Source organism: Brassica napus, chromosome C9 (assembly GCF_020379485.1).
Source record: "Brassica napus cultivar Da-Ae chromosome C9, Da-Ae, whole genome shotgun sequence".
In the NCBI taxonomy this organism is placed as follows: domain Eukaryota; kingdom Viridiplantae; phylum Streptophyta; class Magnoliopsida; order Brassicales; family Brassicaceae; genus Brassica; species Brassica napus.
In genome coordinates, this window is record NC_063452.1 from 7,200,222 (window position 1) to 7,221,726 (window position 21,505).

Below are 21,505 nucleotides of genomic sequence, written 5' to 3' on the forward strand. Positions count from 1 at the left end.
GTGTCACTCTCCGCTCTCGCTTAACGTCTTTGTTGCCTCGTTAAAAACCTTTCTAGGAAAACCCAATGGGAAAAACCATAGTTAGGTAAAAAGAGTACAACTACGTAAGCTCCCCCTCGATTGAGCAGTCATAGATCCTTCTGATGACGCATTCCAATGTTATGGACATGTTTTCTGAATACCGAAGTAGGAAGTGCTTTTGTGAAGAGGTCGGCTGCATTGTCGCATGATCGGACATATCTTACTTCAATCTCTTTCTTCTTCTCGAGCTCTTGGGTGTATGAGAAGAACTTTGGATGTATATGTTTTGTTCTATCACTTTTGATATATCCTTCCTTCGTTTGAGCAACACATGCTGCATTGTCTTCATATAGAATAGTTGGCCCCGTACTTTTGCCAATCCCACTACTTGAACAAATGTGTTGGCTTATTGATCTTAGCCATACACATTCTTTACTTGCTTCATGGAGTGCGATGATCTCAGCATGATTTGAAGAGGTAGCCACAAGCGTTTGTTTCTGAGAACGCCAAGATATAGCAGTGCCTCCGATCGTAAAAACATATCCTATTTGCGATCGGGCTTTGTGTGGATCCGAAAGATATCCTGCATCTGCAAAACCAATCATTTGACCATTTGAATCAGTATATCTCAACCGATCCGATATAACCCGAATCTAAATGATATATGATTATTTTATGGATTCTATGATGCGATACAAAACCGACCCGAATTCTATGCGTTATATTTAAATCCGGTCCTTACTTGAAAATTTACTAAAATGGGACATATAAAAGAGAACTGAAGTCCAAAAAACCCAAATCCGAATGCTAATGGGTATCCGAACGCCCGAACAACCGGAAGTTCTACTTAGAAGAAGCTAAAATGATAAATAATGTGAACGAACGATAAGAATGTTTCTACACCAACATGTGTTGTTGGGCCTCACTAACCTCCTAGGTCCTATAATGGGGGCACACACCTCAAAATTATACTTCCATGAATTTAGTGGGTTTTTTTCTTTCTTAACCAGCTGCACATTTGAAGAGGGTATGGTCTATTGATTCACCATCTAAATTTATTCAGAAAAGGACAATGCAACATGTCGCTTGTCCATGATTTACTGGATAATGTGTCACATTGGTTTGGTTCATTCATTAATGCAACCTTTTCTTAGAGTTAAAGTTGTAAACAAATTGGAACGGTTTCAAATAAAATTCAAATTTTCTAAGCGTAACTTAGCAGAATCATCTGTAAGCAAACATTAAGCGATAGTGCATAAGAATGATGAAATGGGAAAATTTAAACTGAAAACTTACCTAGACTCCTAGCATGAAATCCCAAATTACGGTAGCAAACAAAAAAAAAGTAAATGCTAAAAATATCAAAAGTAATATACAAAAAGTCAATGAGATACTAACTCGAGGCTACAGCTGACTGAACCGGGCCGATTCCTAACTCTCTGCTCTAATGTCGAGGCCCTTTTTCTTCAATAACTTGGTACGGCTTGTGGGGACTGAACCAGCTGGTTTAAACCGGTTTCGTTATCATCCGTCGGCTCCTTTTTCCGCCGCATCTCCATGACTTTGCGGTGGTGGTTAGAGTGGAGCTCGCTTGAGAATGTCGGACTACAAGCGGGTCTGTATTCTGGTAGTAACCGACCCGACTTATACCGAACCCCACACGCATTGCACAGCGTCTTGGCTCCCATCGGTCCAGCTCGCCATTGCGGCGTTTTCTGAACGCCACAGTGGCTGCACCGTCGAGAGGGCTGCTGCAGCAGTAGCTGGCCGCTGCAAACAGACTCCGCTGACCTTTTCTTATGCTTTTTGTGAACCGGTGGTTTCTCAGACGTGAAGACTGGTTCGAGCAGCTCAGCGCCTGAGAACCACGTGTTGGAAGGATCCGAAGAGGAGGAGGAAGTTGAGTTCGAGGACGAAGGGCCTGAAGAGGAGGACGAGCCAAGCGACCAGAAGTTGGTTCCATTCCGGTTGCGTTTGGTACGAGATTTGGAGGGAACAGGGGACTTGAAACACGAGTCATGTGTGACAGGAGTCACAGGGTGTTTCCTGTCACCGGCTAACCAAGCGGGTTTTTCAGTCGGGGTTCCGGTGAGATTTGGAGCAGAATATTCAGTAAATGAATCCTCTACGAAATGGGATAGCCACTCAAGCTCCGCTAATTCATCCGTCTTTTAACAAAAAAAACAAAAAAAAAAGTCAGAGAATAATTAGGGAATAAAACGTTATCCAGTGTATTAAAATGTAATTAAATTTACCGGAACGGAGAGTTCGCTTGGAGGGAGAGACCCAAACCCGTCGTTACTCCGGCGAAGAGCGTCTCCTTTGTCCTGTGGTTCCTCGGAGGAAACATGGAGCATCTCTTGGTGAGTTTTGGGTTCAGCCTCTTCTTCGGTGAAAACGTCGTCCTTAGACAAGTCGAAGAAATCGTCGACGGAGAAATCCTCGGCGGTGGTGACGGCGAGAAAGTCTTCGTAAACGGGCAGGGTCGTTTTAAAAGCCATGTCTTTCCTGACGCTGCTTTTCAACGCTGCTTCAACACGTTCCATTTCCTATACAAAAACCGCCTAAACATTAACCAAGAAACATAACATCTTTTTTATTATCGAAACTCACCAAATGAATTTCACATTCTTTTTTAACGAAACGTTAAATAAAAAGCGTTCATTCGTGTTACCAATTCCAAGAGAGAAAAAAACACGAACCCCAAAAACAAGTGACGACACACAAACGACCCACAAAGAGAGTCAGTCACGAGACTGAAAACGTAACAAGCGAAGCAAATTCTAAGAGAGCGAGGATAGAGGTTAGGAAAAAAAAGATACCTGAGAGAGAGAGAGGGGAAGGGGCAAGAGAGAAGGGAGGAAGGAGCGGCGGTGAGAAGAAAGAAATGAACAGAGGGTCAAAGAGAGATGGTTTTGTTTTGTGAGTTTGGTAAAGCATTCAATTTCGTAATCTTAGCCTCACCCTTCTCTACTTGAAACTCCCTCCTTTCTTATCTCTTTTCACCTTTTTTTTATAATAATAAATTATACACAACCGGTAATAAATCTATAAATTTGTCTCACTTAGATTCTTTTTTATAAATTCAACGCGTCTTTACTTTTATAGAAGATACATAAAATAAACTTACCGTTCATAATGTGTAATAAATAATATATTTGAAAACCCTTTTGAATTAGACTATATATATATATCTCCAGCTTGCTTCTTATTTCTTTCCTTTGTCTGTAAACTTACCGTTCATTTATTTTTTTTACTTTTTAGGTAACCAAACAAAGGAAAAAAGAGTACCGTTTTCCCTGTAGGCCCTTGACCGCGTTGATCGCCGCTCATCTTGGTAATTATCCCTCCCGCTCTCACTGGTTTTGATTTTTGCTTTCTTTTAGTTAAAAGTTAATTGTGGCCATTAATATTTTAAACTTTGATTAGCGAGGAGCAAAAAAAAAACCTTAATGGAGCAAAAGCATGTCTTGTGAGTAAAGGTAAAGTGTGAACTGGGATGATGCAGAAACCCAAGACAAATTGGCGGGCCAGCTTTTGTCCTTCTAACACACCACGAGACAATCATTCAAACTAACCCAACAAATAAAATAAAATTATTCATCTAAGAAACAAATCTTTTTTTCTTCTAAGAAACAAATCTATCTATGGAGACAATACACACAAAGAAACAAAATATCTCTAGAGATTCCTTTATCTTTTCCTCTATGGCTCTACCTTACTCAAATTGGTGCAGATTCTCTTAGTCTTTGTAGCAACTAGTCATCGCTATAGATGGAGATAAATTTTTAGATTTTGTATGTTAAATATCATGTTTTCCTTTTAAAATTAGTATTTGTTATCGACATTTACTTGAACAATAGTTTTAGCATTTTGCATGTATTTGTATACAATATAGAACGTGCATGTTGTTGAAGCAAATGGAAATCTCCTCAACATTGCGAAATGTGTGATGATTACCAAACCCAAACGAGGCAGTGTTTAAGAAAATAGTTTATAGACAATACTTTTTCAGGATTTTTAACAGGGAAAAATTAGGAAAATTTGGTTTTGCATCTGTATACGTTACTCGTGTAGTAAGTAATAAAACAATAAATGCATGGGTGAACTTAGTTAAGAAAATTGATTTCTCAACATTATGAGGAGCCGAGCCGCCGGCTTGAGAAGTAGTAGCCACGTGTTATGCTGACGTGCCGTGCTCTATATGGCTGTGTCTCATGCATTTGACGTGAGTCGACCAATCAGAATTCCCTGACAGCTAATCTTTCAGCTCTCATAATGACTCGATCTTTTGTGCCTAATTTCCGCGTATAATTCGTATATTTTTACACAGCGGGATCATAAAGCATCCCTCAAAACATTTTTCAACGATAACAATATAGAGAACAATGGGTCAGATGTAAATGGCCGAACAGCCCTCAACTTATCCGTCGGCAGAACTGCGTTGTGGGTTTGTTTCCTTTTAAGATTTTGAAATGTCAAACTAAGAATAAGAAGAAGAAGAAAATAGAGAATCTGTGAGAGTGAGAGAGGGAGTTTATACGTCTCACCCCACGGGGGCATTGTTAGCCACTTTTGAATCTTCCAAACCAACTAAGACGTTTCAGTCAGTCTCAATTTTTGTATGGACCGTACCGATAATTTTAAATAACTTAAAAGAATGTATATAATATATATGAGAGCGGATCCGTAGATTTATTTCATAAATAGATTGTTTGGTACTTTGGTTGTATGCATTCGGATTCTAGCTTGGAGCGGCTCGCAATTGCGTTAGAGCGGGAAAGTCGTTCAATTTGTCACGATGTCCGTGGTATAGACTTCAACCGCCTTTCACCTTACCGACTTTTCTTACAATTAAAAACGACCATTACGAATTTGGTTTCAATAAAATAACAAAACCAACTAAAATTGTTACTTTGTCTTTCATATAAAAGAATCTTAAATATTTTGAAAAGCTGTACTGAATGTGAAAGATTAAGAATCTATGAGACAAGAGGACGTGGTCACTACTATTAGTGTTGACTTTTGAGAACACATCATTTTCCTGTGATTTTATACCTTTTGAGAGGCCCATTACTATTACATTTCACAGTTCATTTGTCTGAAATGGGTAATTGGGCCTTAAAATGAGGCCTTTGATTATTTAATAGTATATTTCCTTTGTTGATCTATATGATATAAGGTAGGCCCAGAGGAAACAAGTTAGGAGGTCAAAACACAAGTTTTTGGAGGCGAAAAAATTGGCAAAAAGGCGATTGGGGGTTTCACGCACGACGAAGGCATGAGTACGGCGGATCCGCCGGATGTTCTGATCTCTCCGACGAGAGGAAGCACATCTTTGGGGGAGACGCGAGTTTTGGATGGATCGATGAAGGTTTGTGTAGAAGGAGTTTCGGTGGACAATGGATCTACGGAGAAATCACCGACGATCTCGAATCTGGGGGTAGCAAATCCGGGGATCTCTCTGGAGAAGGTGATTGAGAATGGGGTTAAGGAGAAAACGCAGGTGGTTTCAAATCTGGAGGTATCAAAAGAGGGATCGAAGAACTCGTGGGTTGGAGTGGTTCAAGGGCAAAAGGTTCTGAAGAAATATGATGTAGAAATACAGATGCAGGATGGTATTGGATCAGTAATGGTACCAGAGGAGATTACAAAGGGTGTAGCACCGCTATGGGATGATTTCTTGATTGGGAAATTTCTTGATGTAGCGCCGCATATAGCAAAGGTTCATGCCATTGTAAACAAGATATGGACGCTCAATGACAAAGCTCAGAGGGTGGAGGTTTTCGAAGTGAATGAAACAATGATGAAGTTTAGGATACTAAATAATGCTGATAAGAACAGGGTGCTGCGCAGAGGAATGTGGAACATTGCTGGTGTCCCAGTGGTGTTAACGAAATGGTCACCAGTGATTGAGAAGGAGAAGCCACCCACACAATCAATTCCTATGTGGGTGCACATTAAAAATGTTCCAGTAAAGCTGTTCTCGTGGCAGGGTCTGAGCTTTGTGACAAGTCCATTGGGGAGTCCAGTGAGATTGCATCCGGAGACAACTCAATGTCTCAACATTGAAGTGGCAAAGATATTTGTAAAGGTGGACCTTTCAAAAGATCTGCCAAAGAAGATGAAGTTTAATATAGAGGGAGAGGAAGTCATGGTGGAATACATCTACCCGTGGTTACCAACAAAATGCCCAAAATGTGAGAAGTGGGGACATACAGTAAAGAGATGTCCACAAGGGAATGAAGAGCAGTCCGAGGAGAAAGACCAAATTGAAGAGGGAGAAATAAGAGAAGTTCAGAGTGAGGAAAAAGTGGAGAAGGAAGGAAAGGAGGAAGACAGAGTGGTTCACATGAAAAATAAGGAGGAAGAGAAGAAGTTTGAAGAAGTTGAGGAAAATACGGAGAAAGAGAAGGAACTAGAGTGGTCAGAAATCACTCCAGGGAAAGCTAGCCGTTCCCCTAATATGAGTCAAAGGGGATTGGAATATGATCAAGTCTCTCTTATTACAGAATCCAGATTCTCGGTTTTATCACCAGAAGAAGGAATGCAAGATGATGAGGAGAATGTAGAACAGATTGCAGTGCCGTCTAATTCGAAATTGAAGGAAAAGGAGGAAGTACGAGTGTCAAGGCAAGTCTTGCCTAGAGACTCAAAGTTGAATCACAGATATTTGGGAGACAAAGGAGGTCAGAAAGCTCAGGAAGGCGATCCTAGCTATCTGAAAAAGAAGAAATCTCGACGCTAATATGTCAGGTTTCTATTGGAATATAAGAGGTTTTAATAAAGCATCTAAACAGGAGATGGTAAAAGAATGGGTGAAGAAGAGAGGTTTTCAATTTGGTTGCTTAATAGAAACTAGAGTGAAGGAGAATAAAATCAGGAGGATTGTAAATAAAGTGTTTCCAGGGTGGTCCTATATGGAGAACTATGAGCACAATAGGTTGGGAAGAATGTGGATTGTGTGGAAGCAGGGGGTATGGGTTACGCCTTGTTTTCAGAGTGAGCAGCTTCTCACAGTATCTATACTAATGGAGGGTTTGGAGGAAGAATTTTACTGTTCTTTTGTTTATGGTTTGAATTTGGAGGAAGAGAGAAGGGAGCTTTGGAGAGACTTCAAATCTCATCAAGATTCTCCAATTATCAGCAAAAGGGCGTGGATCATTCAGGGAGATTTTAATGAGATACTATCAGGAATTGAGCATTCAGTAGAAAGCTCTTCTCATGATTCTGTGGGTATGAGAGAATTTCAAGAAGTTGTTGAGTATTGTCGTTTGCTGGACATGTCGTATCAAGGTCCAAGGTTTACCTGGTCAAATAAGAGAGAAAATGGTATTATCTGTAAGAAGTTGGACCGGACTTTGGTAAATGAGGTATGGCTTCAGAGCTATCCTCAATCATATTGTGTATTTGAAGCTGGTGGCTGTTCGGATCATCAGAGATGCAGGGTTATCATAAAAATGGATCTGTTGAAGCCAAGAAAGCCCTTTAAATTCGTAAATGCGCTTGTTGACACTCCGGAATTTCTCAGGGTGGTAGAGAGCTTCTGGTCTGGAACTGAGAATCTGTTTGTCTCAACTTCTGCTTTGTTTCGGTTGTCAAAGAAGCTAAAAGCTTTGAAGCCACTACTGAGGAATCTAGGAAAAGAAAAATTTGGAGATATTTTTAAAAGAACAGGGGAAGCATATAAGGTTCTCTGCGAAGCCCAAATCAAGACATTGGAGGATCCTAATCAGAATAATGTGATGGCAGAATCAACTGCTTATGGAAGGTGGTCTCTTTTGTCAATGGTGGAAGAGAGGGTTATCAGTCAAAAAGCAAAAGTCCATTGGCTAAGTGTGGGAGATGGAAACAATAAGAATTTTCATCAAGCAGCTAAAATGAGAGAAGTTAGAAATGCCATAAGAGAAATCAGGAGGCTTGATGGTTCAGTAGCAGAGAGTCAAGAAGATATAAAGAAGGAGGCAGTGGATCATTTTCGAAACTTCCTCACACATATTCCTTCAGACTACAGAGAAGTGCCAAGGGATGAATTGAAGCTGCTTCTAAACTATGAATGTTCTGAGGAAGATGGAAGAATGTTGATTGGGGTAGTTAATGCGGAGGAGGTTAAGAAAGTTCTATTCTCTATGGCAGCGGACAAGTCTCCAGGCCCTGATGGCTACACGAGTGAGTTCTTCAAAGCTTCATGATCTATTACAGGCAGGGATTTTGTGGTTGCGGTTCAATCATTTTTTGAGAAAGGTTTTCTACCAAAGGGCATCAACTCCACCATTCTGGCCCTTATACCAAAGAAGAATGATGCCACCTACATGAAAGACTATAGACCTATCTCATGCTGCAACGTTTGTACAAGGTAATCTCAAAAATTCTTGTCAATCGCATGAAATGACTTCTGCCATTGTTTATATCGCTAAACCAATCAGCATTTGTTAAGGATCGTCTGATCATGGAGAATGTTCTTCTAGCTTCGGAGTTGGTAAAGAGTTATCATAAGGACTCAGTCACAGAGAGATGTGCAGTGAAGATTGATATATCAAAGGCTTTCGACTCGGTTCAGTGGTCGTTTCTGCTATCTGTTTTGGAAGCTTTAAATTTTCCAGCAAAGTTCATTCTCTGGATTAAGAAATGTATAGAGTTGGCGTCTTACTCTTCAAATTAACGGGGAGCTGGCAGGATATTTCAATAGTAGAAGAGGGCTACGTCAAGGATGCGCACTCTCGCCATACTTATTTGTGATCTGTATGCAAGTGTTAACAAAGCTCCTTGATAAAGCTGCAGTGGAGAGAAGGATTGGCTACCACCCGTATTGCAGAGATTTGAATTTGACTCATATATGCTTCGCTGACGATGTCTTAGTCTTCTCAGATGGGAAAAAGAGTTCAATTGAAGGGATTCTAGAGGTGTTTCAGGATTTTGCTAAGATATCAGGCTTGAATATTAGTCTTGAGAAATCTACCCTGTTCTTGGCGGGAGTTAAGAGTGAAGATAGCGCTTCTATACTGGAGCAATTCCCATTTGAAGCTGGTTCACTGCCAGTAAGATATCTTGGTCTTCCCTTACTAACAAAGAAGATGAGTGTACAAGATTATTCTCCTCTGATATCAAGAATAAGAACTCGTGTTTCTTCTTGGACTGCAAAGCACTTGTCATTTGCAGGAAGACTTCAATTGATTGGTTCAGTGATATATAGCATCACCAACTTTTGGATGTCGGCTTTTCGCCTCCCGAGTCAGTGTATAAAGGAAATCCACAGCATCTGCTCTGCTTTTCTCTGGTCTGGGCCAACGCTATCCACACGGAAAGCAAAAATTGCATGGGCTGATGTTTGTAAACCAAGAGATGAAGGTGGGTTGGGTTTGAGGAATTTGTTGGAAGCAAACAGAGTGGCTTGTCTGAAGTTAATATGGAGAGTGTTATCTGCAAGGTCTTCGCTATGGGTTAAATGGATTTGGAAGTATCTCATAAGGAAGGGATCGTTTTGGAGTGTAAATGAAAGGAGCACTCTAGGCTCTTGGATGTGGAGGAAACTCCTGAAGATGAGAGCTGTTGCAGTGCAGTATTTTAAGGTGGAGATAAACAGTGGCTCTACTACTTCTTTCTGGTTCGATAGATGGTCACCTTTGGGGGTTCTTATTGATTTCACTGGAGGAAGAGGCTGTGTAGAATTAGGTATTCCAATAAATGCAACGGTGGAGAGAGTCGTTCAAACTTATAGGAGAAGAAGGCGTAGAGTTCCTATTTTACAGCAGATAGAACAAGAGATTATGGCTCTGCAGGAGAGAAGTCTTAATCAGCTGGATGATGTTTGTTTGTGGAAAAGAGAGAGTGGTGACTACGCATCGGAGTTTTCTACTTCCCAAACTTGGAACTTGTTACGAGAGAAGAAGCAGAAGGTTCCCTGGTCTAAAGGTATTTGGTTTCCTGAAGCCACACCAAAATTCTCCTTTATGGCATGGATTGTCATTCATAACAGGCTGGCTACTGGTGATAGGATACTTAAGTGGAATCCTCAAGCAGTGTCTGTTTGCTGGTTATGTAAAACACATTTGGAGACTAGAGATCATCTTTTTTTCGAGTGTGAATATTCAAAGGAAGTCTGGTTGGGGTTAACTAGAGGTTTAACAGGCAGTGGAGTGTGTCAATGGTTGCAGGTTATGCAGATACTGATCAATGGTTTACATGAAAGGGTAGTGACGTTCTTATGGAGGTATTGTTTCCAATCTGTTCTTCATGCGATTTGGATGGAGAGGAATACTAGGCGTGTGGAGGATAAAGCTCCGCCAACTTCTTGTCTTATGATAAAGTTGGACAAGCAGGTCAGAAACAGAATTACTTCTTTGAGAAGGAAGAATGGAGGTAAATATGAGAAAGCAATGGAGGAATGGTTTAAAAGAAGGTGAAGAAAGGAGTATAGAAGTTAAGCAATAGATATGAGTTCTTTTTTGTAATAGGAAGCAGTCCCCTCTGTAAAAAGTTTTTTTTTGAAGTGAATAAAATTTAAAATTCTTTAAAAAAAAAAAAAAAAAAAAAGATATAAGGTAGGCCACATTATTGTTGTGGTTGTTTGTTGGTGAGCGAATGACGATGGTTGGGCAACGTCCTCGCCGTGTTGAAGTCACGGCGGTTCCTATACTCCTAATACTAGTGGTGGTTCTCAGCGATCTGTCAATCTCCGTGGGAGCTGAGAAGTCGGTGTCGGCATTCGTGCAGAACGCCATTTTGTCCAACAAGATTGTCATCTTCTCCAAGTCCTACTGCCCGTAAATTTTCCTTTCTTGTCCCCGGAATTGAATTAGGATTCATATTAGTTTTAATCCGCGCTCCTTTAGAATCTGAATTTGATCGTTCTGTCTTTGATTAAGATTAAGAGCTGTGATTTTTTGTTTTGTTTGACTTTTGCTCTTTAGGTATTGCTTGCGCTCGAAACGCATTTTCAGAGAACTTAAGGAACAGCCTTTTGTCGTGGAGCTTGATCTCAGAGGTATGTACCACTTTCTTTTGTCCCCATTCTCTTTGTCTCTAGGAGGATTTGTTTTTACAATAAACAACTTGTCTTTTTGTGTGCAGAGGACGGAGATCAAATACAGTACGAGCTTCTGGAATTTGTTGGTCGCCGTACCGTCCCCCAAGTTTTTGTTAACGGCAAGCATATTGGTGGCTCTGATGGTATTAGCTCCAACCTCAAAAGTTTTATCCTTTTTCTAATCTACTTACCCAAAATCAAATCTGGATGCAGCTTTCCTTTTCTATAGTGTAAAGTAACGGCCTTTATCTTGCTTGCTTCAGATCTCGCAGATGCTGTGGAGAATGGTCAGTTGCAAAAGCTTCTTGCTGCTAGTTAGACTTTTCAGAAGGTGGATGGATGATCATGGACCTTATGTTGTGATCTAGAGGAATAGTGGAATCTTTTGTAGTGAACTTGAATCAATGAATTGGTTTGTCTCATGTTCACTGACTTGATTGCTCCTTATATATATATATATAATAATAAAGTTATGATGGGGCCTTGGTATAAACTCTTTTTATCTTTCCGTTATTGTACTGATCTATTCTGCTGATTGTTTGGCTTTTAGATCCCGTACTTGTGTGCCTTATTAGCGAATGCTTCATACGACAATGTCAAATCGGGGAAAGAATAGCAAGCACAAAAAAAACAATGATGATTTTGATTAGTCTTAGTTCAACAAGTCTACCAGTTTTCTTGCCTATGATGCCATTTCAAAGCACAATACTAGTTGTCTATTAGGAAGAGGTTTGTGACTTTTCTGGTGGCCAGAATCCTTTGGTTTTCCCTCTCGGTTCTTGGAGAAAGTTGGATGAATGTCCCTAGTACAGTGGCTTCCAACAAGTATTCTCTAAAAGAGGAGTAAGGCTGTCTCTAAAGCTGCTGTAAACCTGATCCTTATGTTGCTTTATTTCGTTGGAGGTTGTTGTTTTAGCAACTTCAGAACGTTTTCATACACAATGAATGTGATGGAAGAAGCAGGCACATTTTTCAAAAGATTAGCAGTTAAACCCTTGTAGAAACCTCTGAGACCCTCGAATCTGCAGATGAAGAAAGTTTCGTTCATATTTTCAGATACAATCAAAGACCAACAAAATAAATATGCTCTCTGACCTCGCGGTTTCTCTTATGACATGTAAGCTGTCTATATATCTTGGCATTCCGTTGGTACTAGGTCGTTGCTGAACAAAACAACAGAGGAATGTTTATGACAATCACACCTCACATATTTGCCAAAGATAAACGAGCTAATGATAATAAGAGTGAAGACATGATCGATAGGTGGTGGTACCTGTAATCTTGCTCGAATAACCTGAAAGGGATATGTAAGAAGAACTGCAGCGACTTTGGAGGAGCCTCCAAGTGCAGCATAATCTGCCGAGTTCTAATGCAAAAGGATAGGCGGGGGTGGGTATTAAGATTATTGGGTCCTATATAGCCTAACCTAAGCATCCACAATGTAGGGTGTGAAGAAGCAGAGGAACTCTGTACCAATAAATTATCAGCTGTGGATTCAGATTTTCTTCTCCTTTCTTTGAAATCCACAATGACTTTACGGAGTTCTTCATACGCTGTGAACTGAATAGCACCATGAGAAACCTGCTGAATAAACTTTTATCAGAATCAAAACCTGTGGAGCTTATGGTAGCTTCATGAGCTGATATGACAGGGGAAAAAGATAGTGTGACTAACCAGTACAAGAGCAGGGACAATACCCTTGTAGAGCGCCCTGGGTCCTTCCTCTTTCATTATGGTTCTAAAGGCATCTGTGAAAATTCACAAACATTCAGAAAAGAACACTAAAGAATGAAAACTGTAATATTCAGACCTAATAGGCCAGAGTAAGGTCGGGTTTGATGAAGAGGTGTCTGAAGCTGTAGTCTTGTTTTGACAAGCCAAATAGGATTTGTGCATAAACAGACCTGAAAGTATCATAAGCTTGAGATAAAGAGATAGATGTTTTAAAAGGTGTCAGTTAGTTATACAAACCAAGGCTCCAGCTTCAGCGGCAGAAGCAAGGTGAAGAGCAGGGCTGAGTTTCTCATTGTCGTCCCTGCTGCCTCTAGCGTATCTCTGTTTGGCTCTTCCATAACTAGAGAAACACAACAGAGATGCGTTGAGGAAGATATTTAAAGCAGAATCACAGCAACAACATCGTAAGAGAAAGGAGTTAATAAGTAAAAAAAGACGCTCACAAGAAGAAGTATAAGCTCCAGGAAAGAGTAGAACCGATGACAGCAGGGAAGAAACCTGCATAAAGTCCTCTCAATCCCTAGGAAGGGATGATTATAAGAAAAGTTGCTCAAGGAGAAACATTGCATGAAAGTAACTAAGAGAGTTTCGTCTCTTTAAACCTCGATACGGGTAATGGTGAAGAGAGCGTGAGCTGTGTTCTTGTACGTCGGGAGACTAGTACTTAATCCTCTTCCCTCATTCACTGTTTCAAACCAAAAACAAATTGACTTCTTTTTTTTTCTTTTGAGGGGAGTGGAAAAATGAGACCTTGGAATCTCGTACGAACAACATCAAGTGGGTGCATCGCAGCGACGGTGGTGAATCCCGCGACGGCGCCGGCGGTGGCGTTTTCCCACTGCCAATGCGCCACCATCAAAAGAATACTTGAATTCAATCAATATGACCTGAGGGCTATTGAGTACAGAGTTAATCGGAAGTTAAAGAGAGCAAAAGGACAGCTGATGGAAAGGTTCGTCGTCCTCCGGTATGATCTCCGACTCTGTGTGTGTTTCTTCAATACGACACCGTTTCAGTCGTTAGTGTTCTTCGTCGTCTACCAAGACCCAAGTCCAAATGTACTTTCAGCCACTCTTTTGAGGCCCAAATAGCTCCGAAGTGCACCTTTTTTTTTTATTATTCCCGCGAAGATCCCAATTCTTCAACCAGCATTTAACATTCGACCTTAACTTTTGTAATGCTCCTAAACACACCCCAATACTTTACTTTGATCGATAATTCAGGGGTCAACGAACTACTTTCGTATAGTAACAAGTGTATACAATTTTTCAACCTCATCATAATTGCACACAAATGAAGTATCTAAACTTATTACCCCACAATCAGAAAGATCGAAATCCCAAAACCACACCAAAATTTAAAGAACGAATTAAAATCGACAAATAGCGGTTTAAATTTGGTTTAGTATTCTTTGTTTTAAAACTTAACCAATGACTAACCAAATGAAAACTAAAACGACCCAATTAGAAAATCTAAACCGAATTAACACGACCTAATAAACCCAACCCGAGTTATTGTTCTTCGGCGGTTGTGTGTGTCTTTCTCTAGTTGGCTCCCTCTTTTTTTTTCAGAAACCAAATATGGATTCATGGATTTTTCGATTTAAGGTTCGTAGATTATGAAATCGATTTGGAGATTTTTTTAAAGCTTGAGTAGGAGTTTCGGGTCGGGTCTGAAGTTGGATATGATGTGGGTCTGGTTTTAAATTTGATTAATTCTGATTTCGGTTTAGGTGCGGTTTAGTTTCTAAACCATTATAACCAAGTTAAACCTTCGTTTGTGTGGTTTTGGGTTTCAATCTTTTTGATTGGGGGTAATTGGTTTAGATACTTTGATTGTGTGCAATCATGACGAGGTTGAAAGATTGTGTACATTTGTTATTATATGAAAGTTGTGATGTGGAATTAGTTCGTTTACCCATAATTCAGTATCATGATGATTTATGCACGTTAAAAATTGGGATCCTTAAGTTACAAAAAAAAAATTGGGATCCTGAAAATTAAGAAGACACCAAATACACTCGAAACAAAACACACAATCTCCTTCCGAAACAAAATCATACAAATACAATACACACATTTTATACATGCAAAAAGCCAAAAGAAACACGTCCATGCGCCCAAACAGATGCATGAAACTAAACCATGAGTTTTACGTATAAAAGGATTTGATTAATAAACATGGTTAACCCTCCGACAGATTCTCCTGATCTCTCCCCTCGCACCAGTCAATGGAGAAATATTCCCCATCTTCACCATCGATTTCGCGAACTGCTCGAAGAAGGCCTCTTGATTCTCCGCATAGAGCTTCACCAGCTCCCTCGAATCTTTGTTCTTCGTGAACAGTACCTCGTCAGAGCTCAATAGCCCTTTGTACGTTATCAGGTTCTTGAAGTAGTGGTTGTCGAACTTGAAGGGCGTCGCGAAGTCGAGGAAGAAGAGGTTTTGGTCACCACCGGATCTTGGACATTGCTTGCGCAACATGGAAGCGTAGTATTGGTTTAAAGTTAGATCAGGCTTTCCGTTGCCTGACTGGTTGTATAACCTCTGTCGGAAACTTGTACACCTCGAGTTTCCTATGGTGTGACTTCCTGCAAATCATGTAAACAAAAATGTTATATAAGGACTTCTAAATATTACAAGGAAAATTTTAATCAGCAAGGCTATATTTAACGTAACAACACTTAAGGGAGTTTTATTTGTGTTTTTAAATCAGCAAAGCTAATGTATCATTTTGTAAGCCCTTCTATACGTCCGCATAACGCATTATGAATGTTTTCAGAAACAGTTGCAGTACTTCATATATAAAAGAAAAAGACTAGTAAAAAGGGATTAACAATTTTACTGGGTGGATCAAATCAATATAGGTAAGTTCTTACAAATGTATTTGTGTAATTAAGATGGATGGATATATTACCAGAGAGAGAGACAAGATCAACGAGATTGAGGCCTTGACGCTTGAACTTAGTGAGGATGGTTTGAAATGTGTTGTTGGGAGCAGGAATGTCGTTGTTAGAACCACTCAAGCTTGCTCCTCTCGCGTCTCTTCTCCCTAGTGGTACATCCCAGCTCGGTCCACCTGTCTGTATGCATATTGTTTCATGTGTCGAACTAATTAATTTTTTAATAATCAAATAATTTGTTTTTTTCTAATAGTTAATGAACAATGATGACTTACAATGACGGTCGAGTCTCTCGCGGCGAGAGCCAAGATATCAGCACAAGAAACTGTTTCAGGACACTCTTGTTCTAAGGCATGTTTGATTTCTTCGATGAGTTCGAAACCACGGGCTGAGTTTCGGTTAGGGTTTGATCGTTTCTCGCTGATTATGGTTCCACTGTTGTCCAATAGTATGGAAGCATCACACCCCTGGAGCATCAATCACAAAGAGAAAAATAGGTAAAGATTAATTGGAGTATTTATTATATAGCTAGTTAATGTTTGAGAAGTTGCTAAGGATTAAACCTTCACGAAACAATCGTGGAAATGGAGTCTAAGCAACGAGGCAGGCATGCGAGGATCCTGTGCGAATGCTTTAGCGACAATGGTCTGAACAATCTCTTGAGCTTTAGGACATGAGTGATCGTAGAACTGCGGGAAGAGATAGCCTCCACTTCCGTAGGCTTTGGAACACAAACAAAGAGGAGAGAAGGCGATAAGGGAGACTACAGCTACGATAAGAATGTTCAATGATGCTGCCATTTTTTGAGAATTCTTTTTCTTGATCAGTACTCGTTGGGGTTTAACTCGTTTTCTTGTAACTTGATGATTTTCTTGTGATGGAAAGGTAGGATTTATAGAGTAGACTTTGTGGACATTTCAAAAAACGCTGGAGTTGGTAACTAATCTTAGATATTGGGTTAGATGGATACATTATTCTCATAAGGATTGGTATGAATACAGGATTTGTTAGATTTTTTTGGGCATTGCCCATCAATAATGATTACTTTATTTGTCAACTCATATCATGATGTTTTTACTTGTGTTCAAGTTTGAGTTTGCAACAAAAGAATTCTTTTTTTTTGAGCAAACAACAGAAGAATTCTGATTGCATAGAATAAGAGAGAAAAGAAAATTGTGCCTTTTGTTGGCACCCACAGGCCATGACACCTTACAAAGCAGACAAGAACAAAAATAATTCTTAGAGTTTTGTGGTAAATTAACCCAAAAATAATTGAAATCCCAATCATATTGAACCCTTTCATGTAGTCAATACTTTAACCAAACATAGAAGTTGTGTCTACGGATTTATGATAATATCAAATCGAGAGATTAACACGAAGAAGACCTAGTAAAACAATTGCGTGTATTAGTATTTTTTAACTTGGTTGACTGACATTGACGAGATCAACAAAGAAACAATGCTAAATACTATTGTACAAGCAAAGTAATAATCTTATGGTGTGCTTCGGGTTGGTAGAGTACGACAAAGACATAGTAAATGGTAGATAGTGACAAAACCATTGAGAAACAGCTTCAACTGCTCTCCCTCGCTAAACCAAACAATCTAATATTTTCCTTTTGTTTTCGTGCAACAAAAGCGAACAAATTAATGTTACTAAAATATGGCCAAACAGCGTTGATGTACGTAGACTTTTCAATAGTTCTCCCTCGCTAAACCAAACAATCTAATATTTTCCCTTTTGTTTTCGTGCAACAAGAGCGAACAAATTAACGTTACTAAAATATGGCCAAACAGCGTTGATGATGTACGTAGACTTTTCAATTAGTTTTTTTCCCTATAGTTTTTTTTTGGTCTTTTTATTCAACTTCGAGAATAAGACTTTTTCATGATACTGCTGTTAATCTTCCTACGCCTTCCATTGTTTACTTCAGTAATTTTTATTTTATTTGTTTGCTTACATCTGCAAATGAAAGCCGGCCAATATATTAGAGCAGATTAGAATTACTCTAAAAGCGCTCCCAATTGAGAGTTCTAGCTTAAGAGATCTAAAAACACATATATGTATATGTATATATTATATATATATATATATATGTGTATATAAATATGGGGTTCTAAATTTACGGGAAATCCAATCCAAAATATTCCACAAAAATATTTTGGGTTGGGTTTTCAGTAAAGTTTAGAACCTCACAATTACATACACATATATAATGTACTAGGTGATTTTCCCGTGCTCATGCACGAGCATAAATATTTATAAAATTAATGTACTATAGTTAATTGATATTTACTTTTGATTTTAAATCAATTTATAATTTATATGTATAATTTATATTAATAATGTTATATTATTTTAATTAGACATATGATTTTTGACATGTTATATCTAGTCAGTTTGGTTGTTTTTGGGTCAACAATCGATTTTCTATAACTTGGATATATTAAATTGCATCTATTTCTCCGAATTCAACTATAATATTTTATTCTAAATATAGCTAATTTTGTTTAAATTTTTATTTGAATTTAGATTGGTTATTTTCTTAGATATGTAAATATATTTTAGCAAGATTTTGTATAAATGTAATAGATATTGTGCTTAGAATTAAATAAAAAATAAACTGAAGAGTTTGATTCAAAATTACATAAATGAATATAATGATAATATTATGAAATCTCATGCATATATATAAAATTATATTGTAACAATTAGTTAAGTTTTTTTATTAATATTATTAAATTATATTTTTACTGTAGTTAGATTTTTGATTTTGGATATAAGTTAGATTTGTTGATTCACTCATGTTGTGAATATATTGAGTTACATATATTCTTTCAAATTCAAACTCAAGTATGATTATTTTGATTCTAATAAAGTCAAATCAAACTAGTTTTATTTCTATCTTAAATGTGCATGCATTTTAATAATATTTATCAAAATTTTATTTTGATTTTTTAAAAATATTAAAAAATAAAGGGATGATCAATAAGAAATTACATACATGAGTATAGCTGATTAATTTTTAAGCTCATGAACGAATATCAATATTTACAATATTAACAATAATTAAAATATTTTATAACTTCTCAATACTTGTATGACTTAGATTTATTGAAAGGTAAACTGAAATTTATTTTAAATAATCTTTAAAATGAGAATTCAGATTTGTTTGAGTATTTTGATTATGAGTATATTAAGTTCCACAAATATAGAGAAAACATAAACTTAAAAAGAAAACAAATAATAAGATTTTTTTTAGTAATGATAAAATAAAATATATATATATACCTCATTAAAAGTATATGCTATTTAAAAATATTTTGTAATTATTCGATCAAACTATGCTTATCATAAAAAAACATTTTTAGGTTCCATTTTTAATGTCTCTTAAAAATCAGCACTAAAATTGTGACTTTTTGTGAAATCATATTATATAAGTAAATTATAATTTATAGATATTTTTTTTGGTAATTGTAAGATATCATAGTCAGCTAAAGATTATGAAAAACATTTCAATAATAATAATTATACACTATTTTAGTCAATTAAACATATATCGGTTTATGTTATTTAATTATTTTTATGTAATCATCTAAGAAAATAAATAAATATAAAGAAAATATTTCTATTATTTTAAAAATATATTTATTTTATATTGTATAAAGTATGTTTTAAAGGAGTAATATTTATTTTTAATTTCAAGAATATCTTTGTGAACTTTTTTTTATGAAATCACATTGTATAAAATATTTTTTTTGTTTTCAGAAAGTATGTTTTTGTTATGTAAAAATATGTTTTAAATGAAATATTTCTATTTTGTGAACTTTTCTTTTTAATAAAATCATATTATATACATATAGTTTCGTTTTTAAATTTGTTTTAAACTTTTTAAATGTTTCCTTTTTATTATATATTTTATTTGTAAAAACTAAAAAAAAATATTAATTGTATTTAAATTTGATTTTTTTAATTCATTAACGGTACCTATGTAAATAAGCATCAACCCTGTAAATAAACAGAAACTAACTTCTCAAATAATATTATAGAGATTTTTGGACACTAAAACCCCTATTGAAGATGATTTTAAGCTTCTAATAAACTAAAACAACAATATTTTCATAAGTTTTGTTTAAATAATTTAATTTAATTTTACTTTTATAAATCGAAACACTCAACATTTGGCATTATAAGGTAGAGTTCTCTACAAATAAAATTTTCTCATTCTCCTTTTTTTTTCTCTTTATTTATAATATCTAGAAATTCTATAAGAACTCCTTGTTGGAGTTTGCTATGATCACCAGTCAAGTTTACATCTTTCTTTATTTATAATGTCTAAATTTTTTATGAGAACTCCTTGTTGGAATTGCTATTATCAAGTCCAAGTTTATTTGTTTCTTTATTTATAATGTCTAAAAATGATATGAGAACTTCTTTATCACTCCAAGTTTATGTCGCTCTATCCCAGCTGTGATCAATTAACGTTGAATACGGAATCCCAACTTCGGACAAATGCCGTCAACATGGCGTTATATAAACAAATTTAAGCTACGAAGCACAACAAGAAAGTAGATAGATATATAGATATGAAAGTACAGAACACTGTACCGTACATACAACTCGAGAAACATAAAAAGAGCCAAACACGTCGAAGGACGTACATATATAAAACACACACACACACCTAAAAGTAAATGGTCCGGATGCCACTGTGTTACGAGCTGTTCTTTATTTTAATATATATATGCATATACGTTTGCCCCAAAGTTTAACTTGTTTAGTGATGACCACCACCGGGAAGCTTTTCCTTGATCTTTTCCATCATCCCCTTCTTCTCGTGGCGTTCGCCACCATAGCCTCCCTCGTCATAACCAGTGGTAGTTCCCATCCCCATGCCTTGAGATTGACCAGACTGATCATGGTGACCTGGCAACTTCTCCTTAATCTTATCAGTTATTCCCTTCTTCTTCCTCCTCCCACCTTGTCCATCATCCTCCTATCACCATATCGGTATTGTTAATACAGAATATACACACACCAACTAAATATAATACGTTCGGATGTTTCTATAAATGGTAAACGTACCGAGCTAGAGCTGGATCCGGATCCAGAGCGGTGAAGCATTCCTCCCAAGCCACCACCACCACTTTCCTTATGGAGCTGCTCCTGGCCGTGATGCCTACCTCCTACGCCAGCTCCCAGTGCTCCAGTTCCAGCCCCGTATCCTTCGCCACCTGTCCCGTAGGTCCCACCCGTTGCTCCTCCTCCGTATCCTCCACCAGTTCCGTAACCTCCTCCGCCGGTAGCTCCACGGCCAATTGGGTTTCCATATTCGTCCAACTGCTGGATAGGGTTTCCGTACTCGTCAGTGGCCTGAGCTCCGGGTCGGTTTTGGTAAGACGCCATCTTCTTTTTCTTCTAAGCAAAGACTTTGAGCTTATTAGCTAAAACACTTCTATTTGATAATATGATGAGACTTGGATATTGAGTTTTGATCGATGAATGTTCGCAAGGCTCATGGAGTCTTTATAGATCCAGTTCCGGATATGGATTAACTATTAAATTAGTGAATCATTATAACTGAATCCACACGTGGCAGCAGAGCAAATGTCGGCGTGGTGCTTCCAGACGCGTGTCCGGACGTAGACCGAACCGTTTATTACTTTAATTAAAGAAACCGGATGGATATTTTTTCTGAGCTTTCAAAGTAGAGAGAGCCTAAGTACGTACGTGTTCATAACAAACCCATGACAGACAAGGTGATGAATACTAAAGTGGAAAGATCTCTCCTTTTCTTCGTGTCGGTACTGGCATTGCGTTG

The 21,505-nt window shown here is 37.7% G+C and overlaps 6 protein-coding genes across 11 annotated transcripts; 2 read left to right on the forward strand and 4 right to left on the reverse strand.

Moving 5' to 3' along the window:
- Positions 1-1,201: 1,201 nt before the first annotated feature.
- Positions 1,202-3,022, reverse strand: LOC106392260 (GATA transcription factor 5). Of its 3 annotated transcripts, none has more exons than XM_048767901.1 (3): positions 2,844-3,022; positions 2,277-2,585; positions 1,202-2,189 (listed from the first exon to the last, which is right to left on the reverse strand). In XM_048767901.1, exons 2-3 carry the CDS (start codon positions 2,565-2,567, stop codon positions 1,488-1,490), a joined length of 993 nt encoding a protein of 330 aa, XP_048623858.1. In that variant the 5' UTR covers positions 2,568-2,585; positions 2,844-3,022; the 3' UTR covers positions 1,202-1,487. The 3 variants fall into 3 exon arrangements, with proteins under 3 accessions (XP_048623858.1, XP_048623856.1, XP_048623857.1); XM_048767899.1 differs by having other exon boundaries at positions 2,277-2,570; positions 2,844-3,017; XM_048767900.1 differs by having other exon boundaries at positions 2,277-2,570; positions 2,724-2,946.
- Positions 2,691-6,884, forward strand: LOC106392262. 3 transcript variants are annotated; one of them, XM_048767898.1, is made up of 3 exons: positions 2,691-2,824; positions 3,286-3,358; positions 3,451-6,884. In XM_048767898.1, exon 3 carries the CDS (start codon positions 5,303-5,305, stop codon positions 6,767-6,769), a length of 1,467 nt encoding a protein of 488 aa, XP_048623855.1. In that variant the 5' UTR covers positions 2,691-2,824; positions 3,286-3,358; positions 3,451-5,302; the 3' UTR covers positions 6,770-6,884. The 3 variants fall into 3 exon arrangements, with proteins under 3 accessions (XP_048623855.1, XP_048623852.1, XP_048623854.1); XM_048767895.1 differs by having other exon boundaries at positions 2,740-2,952; XM_048767897.1 differs by having other exon boundaries at positions 2,749-2,943.
- Positions 6,885-8,748: 1,864 nt separating this feature from the next.
- On the forward strand, positions 8,749-11,536 carry LOC106366345 (glutaredoxin-C3-like). The gene is made up of 4 exons (XM_013805943.3): positions 8,749-10,784; positions 10,932-11,005; positions 11,092-11,190; positions 11,311-11,536. Exons 1-4 carry the CDS (start codon positions 10,603-10,605, stop codon positions 11,364-11,366), a joined length of 411 nt encoding a protein of 136 aa, XP_013661397.1. The 5' UTR covers positions 8,749-10,602; the 3' UTR covers positions 11,367-11,536.
- Positions 11,537-11,660: 124 nt separating this feature from the next.
- Positions 11,661-14,011, reverse strand: LOC106366344 (folate transporter 1, chloroplastic-like). Of its 2 annotated transcripts, none has more exons than XM_013805941.3 (10): positions 13,532-14,011; positions 13,384-13,466; positions 13,225-13,301; positions 13,019-13,121; positions 12,858-12,951; positions 12,722-12,795; positions 12,521-12,631; positions 12,321-12,413; positions 12,143-12,210; positions 11,661-12,069 (listed from the first exon to the last, which is right to left on the reverse strand). In XM_013805941.3, exons 1-10 carry the CDS (start codon positions 13,635-13,637, stop codon positions 11,937-11,939), a joined length of 942 nt encoding a protein of 313 aa, XP_013661395.1. In that variant the 5' UTR covers positions 13,638-14,011; the 3' UTR covers positions 11,661-11,936. The 2 variants fall into 2 exon arrangements, with proteins under 2 accessions (XP_013661395.1, XP_013661396.1); XM_013805942.3 differs by having other exon boundaries at positions 12,521-12,628; positions 13,532-13,985.
- Positions 14,012-14,780: 769 nt separating this feature from the next.
- LOC106364174 (peroxidase 72) lies at positions 14,781-16,574 on the reverse strand. The gene is made up of 4 exons (XM_013803800.3): positions 16,247-16,574; positions 15,959-16,150; positions 15,698-15,863; positions 14,781-15,371 (listed from the first exon to the last, which is right to left on the reverse strand). The coding sequence occupies exons 1-4, from the start codon at positions 16,481-16,483 to the stop codon at positions 14,953-14,955; spliced, it is 1,014 nt and encodes a 337-aa protein (XP_013659254.1). The 5' UTR covers positions 16,484-16,574; the 3' UTR covers positions 14,781-14,952.
- Positions 16,575-20,240: 3,666 nt separating this feature from the next.
- LOC106392257 (dehydrin Rab18-like) lies at positions 20,241-21,225 on the reverse strand. The gene is made up of 2 exons (XM_013833063.2): positions 20,770-21,225; positions 20,241-20,680 (listed from the first exon to the last, which is right to left on the reverse strand). The coding sequence occupies exons 1-2, from the start codon at positions 21,088-21,090 to the stop codon at positions 20,462-20,464; spliced, it is 540 nt and encodes a 179-aa protein (XP_013688517.1). The 5' UTR covers positions 21,091-21,225; the 3' UTR covers positions 20,241-20,461.
- Between the last annotated feature and the right edge of the window lie 280 nt (positions 21,226-21,505).

Coding starts and splice junctions, on each gene's coding strand:
- LOC106364174 (XM_013803800.3), bottom strand. CDS start 16,483: ATGGCAGCATCATTGAACATTCTTATCGTAGCTGTAGTCTCCCTTATC. Junction 16,151..16,246: donor TCCACGATTGTTTCGTGAAG/GTTTAATCCTTA, acceptor TTGATGCTCCAG/GGGTGTGATGCTTCCATACT. Junction 15,864..15,958: donor CGAGAGACTCGACCGTCATT/GTAAGTCATCAT, acceptor ATATGCATACAG/ACAGGTGGACCGAGCTGGGA.
- LOC106366344 (XM_013805941.3), bottom strand. CDS start 13,637: ATGGTGGCGCATTGGCAGTGGGAAAACGCCACCGCCGGCGCCGTCGCG. Junction 13,467..13,531: donor TGTTCGTACGAGATTCCAAG/GTCTCATTTTTC, acceptor GGTTTGAAACAG/TGAATGAGGGAAGAGGATTA. Junction 12,211..12,320: donor TTATTCGAGCAAGATTACAG/GTACCACCACCT, acceptor TGTTTTGTTCAG/CAACGACCTAGTACCAACGG.
- LOC106392262 (XM_048767898.1), top strand. CDS start 5,303: ATGAGTACGGCGGATCCGCCGGATGTTCTGATCTCTCCGACGAGAGGA.
- LOC106392260 (XM_048767901.1), bottom strand. CDS start 2,567: ATGGAACGTGTTGAAGCAGCGTTGAAAAGCAGCGTCAGGAAAGACATG. Junction 2,190..2,276: donor CAAGCGAACTCTCCGTTCCG/GTAAATTTAATT, acceptor TTTTGTTAAAAG/ACGGATGAATTAGCGGAGCT.
- LOC106392257 (XM_013833063.2), bottom strand. CDS start 21,090: ATGGCGTCTTACCAAAACCGACCCGGAGCTCAGGCCACTGACGAGTAC. Junction 20,681..20,769: donor CCGGATCCAGCTCTAGCTCG/GTACGTTTACCA, acceptor ATATGGTGATAG/GAGGATGATGGACAAGGTGG.
- LOC106366345 (XM_013805943.3), top strand. CDS start 10,603: ATGACGATGGTTGGGCAACGTCCTCGCCGTGTTGAAGTCACGGCGGTT. Junction 10,785..10,931: donor TTCTCCAAGTCCTACTGCCC/GTAAATTTTCCT, acceptor TTTGCTCTTTAG/GTATTGCTTGCGCTCGAAAC. Junction 11,191..11,310: donor GCATATTGGTGGCTCTGATG/GTATTAGCTCCA, acceptor TGCTTGCTTCAG/ATCTCGCAGATGCTGTGGAG.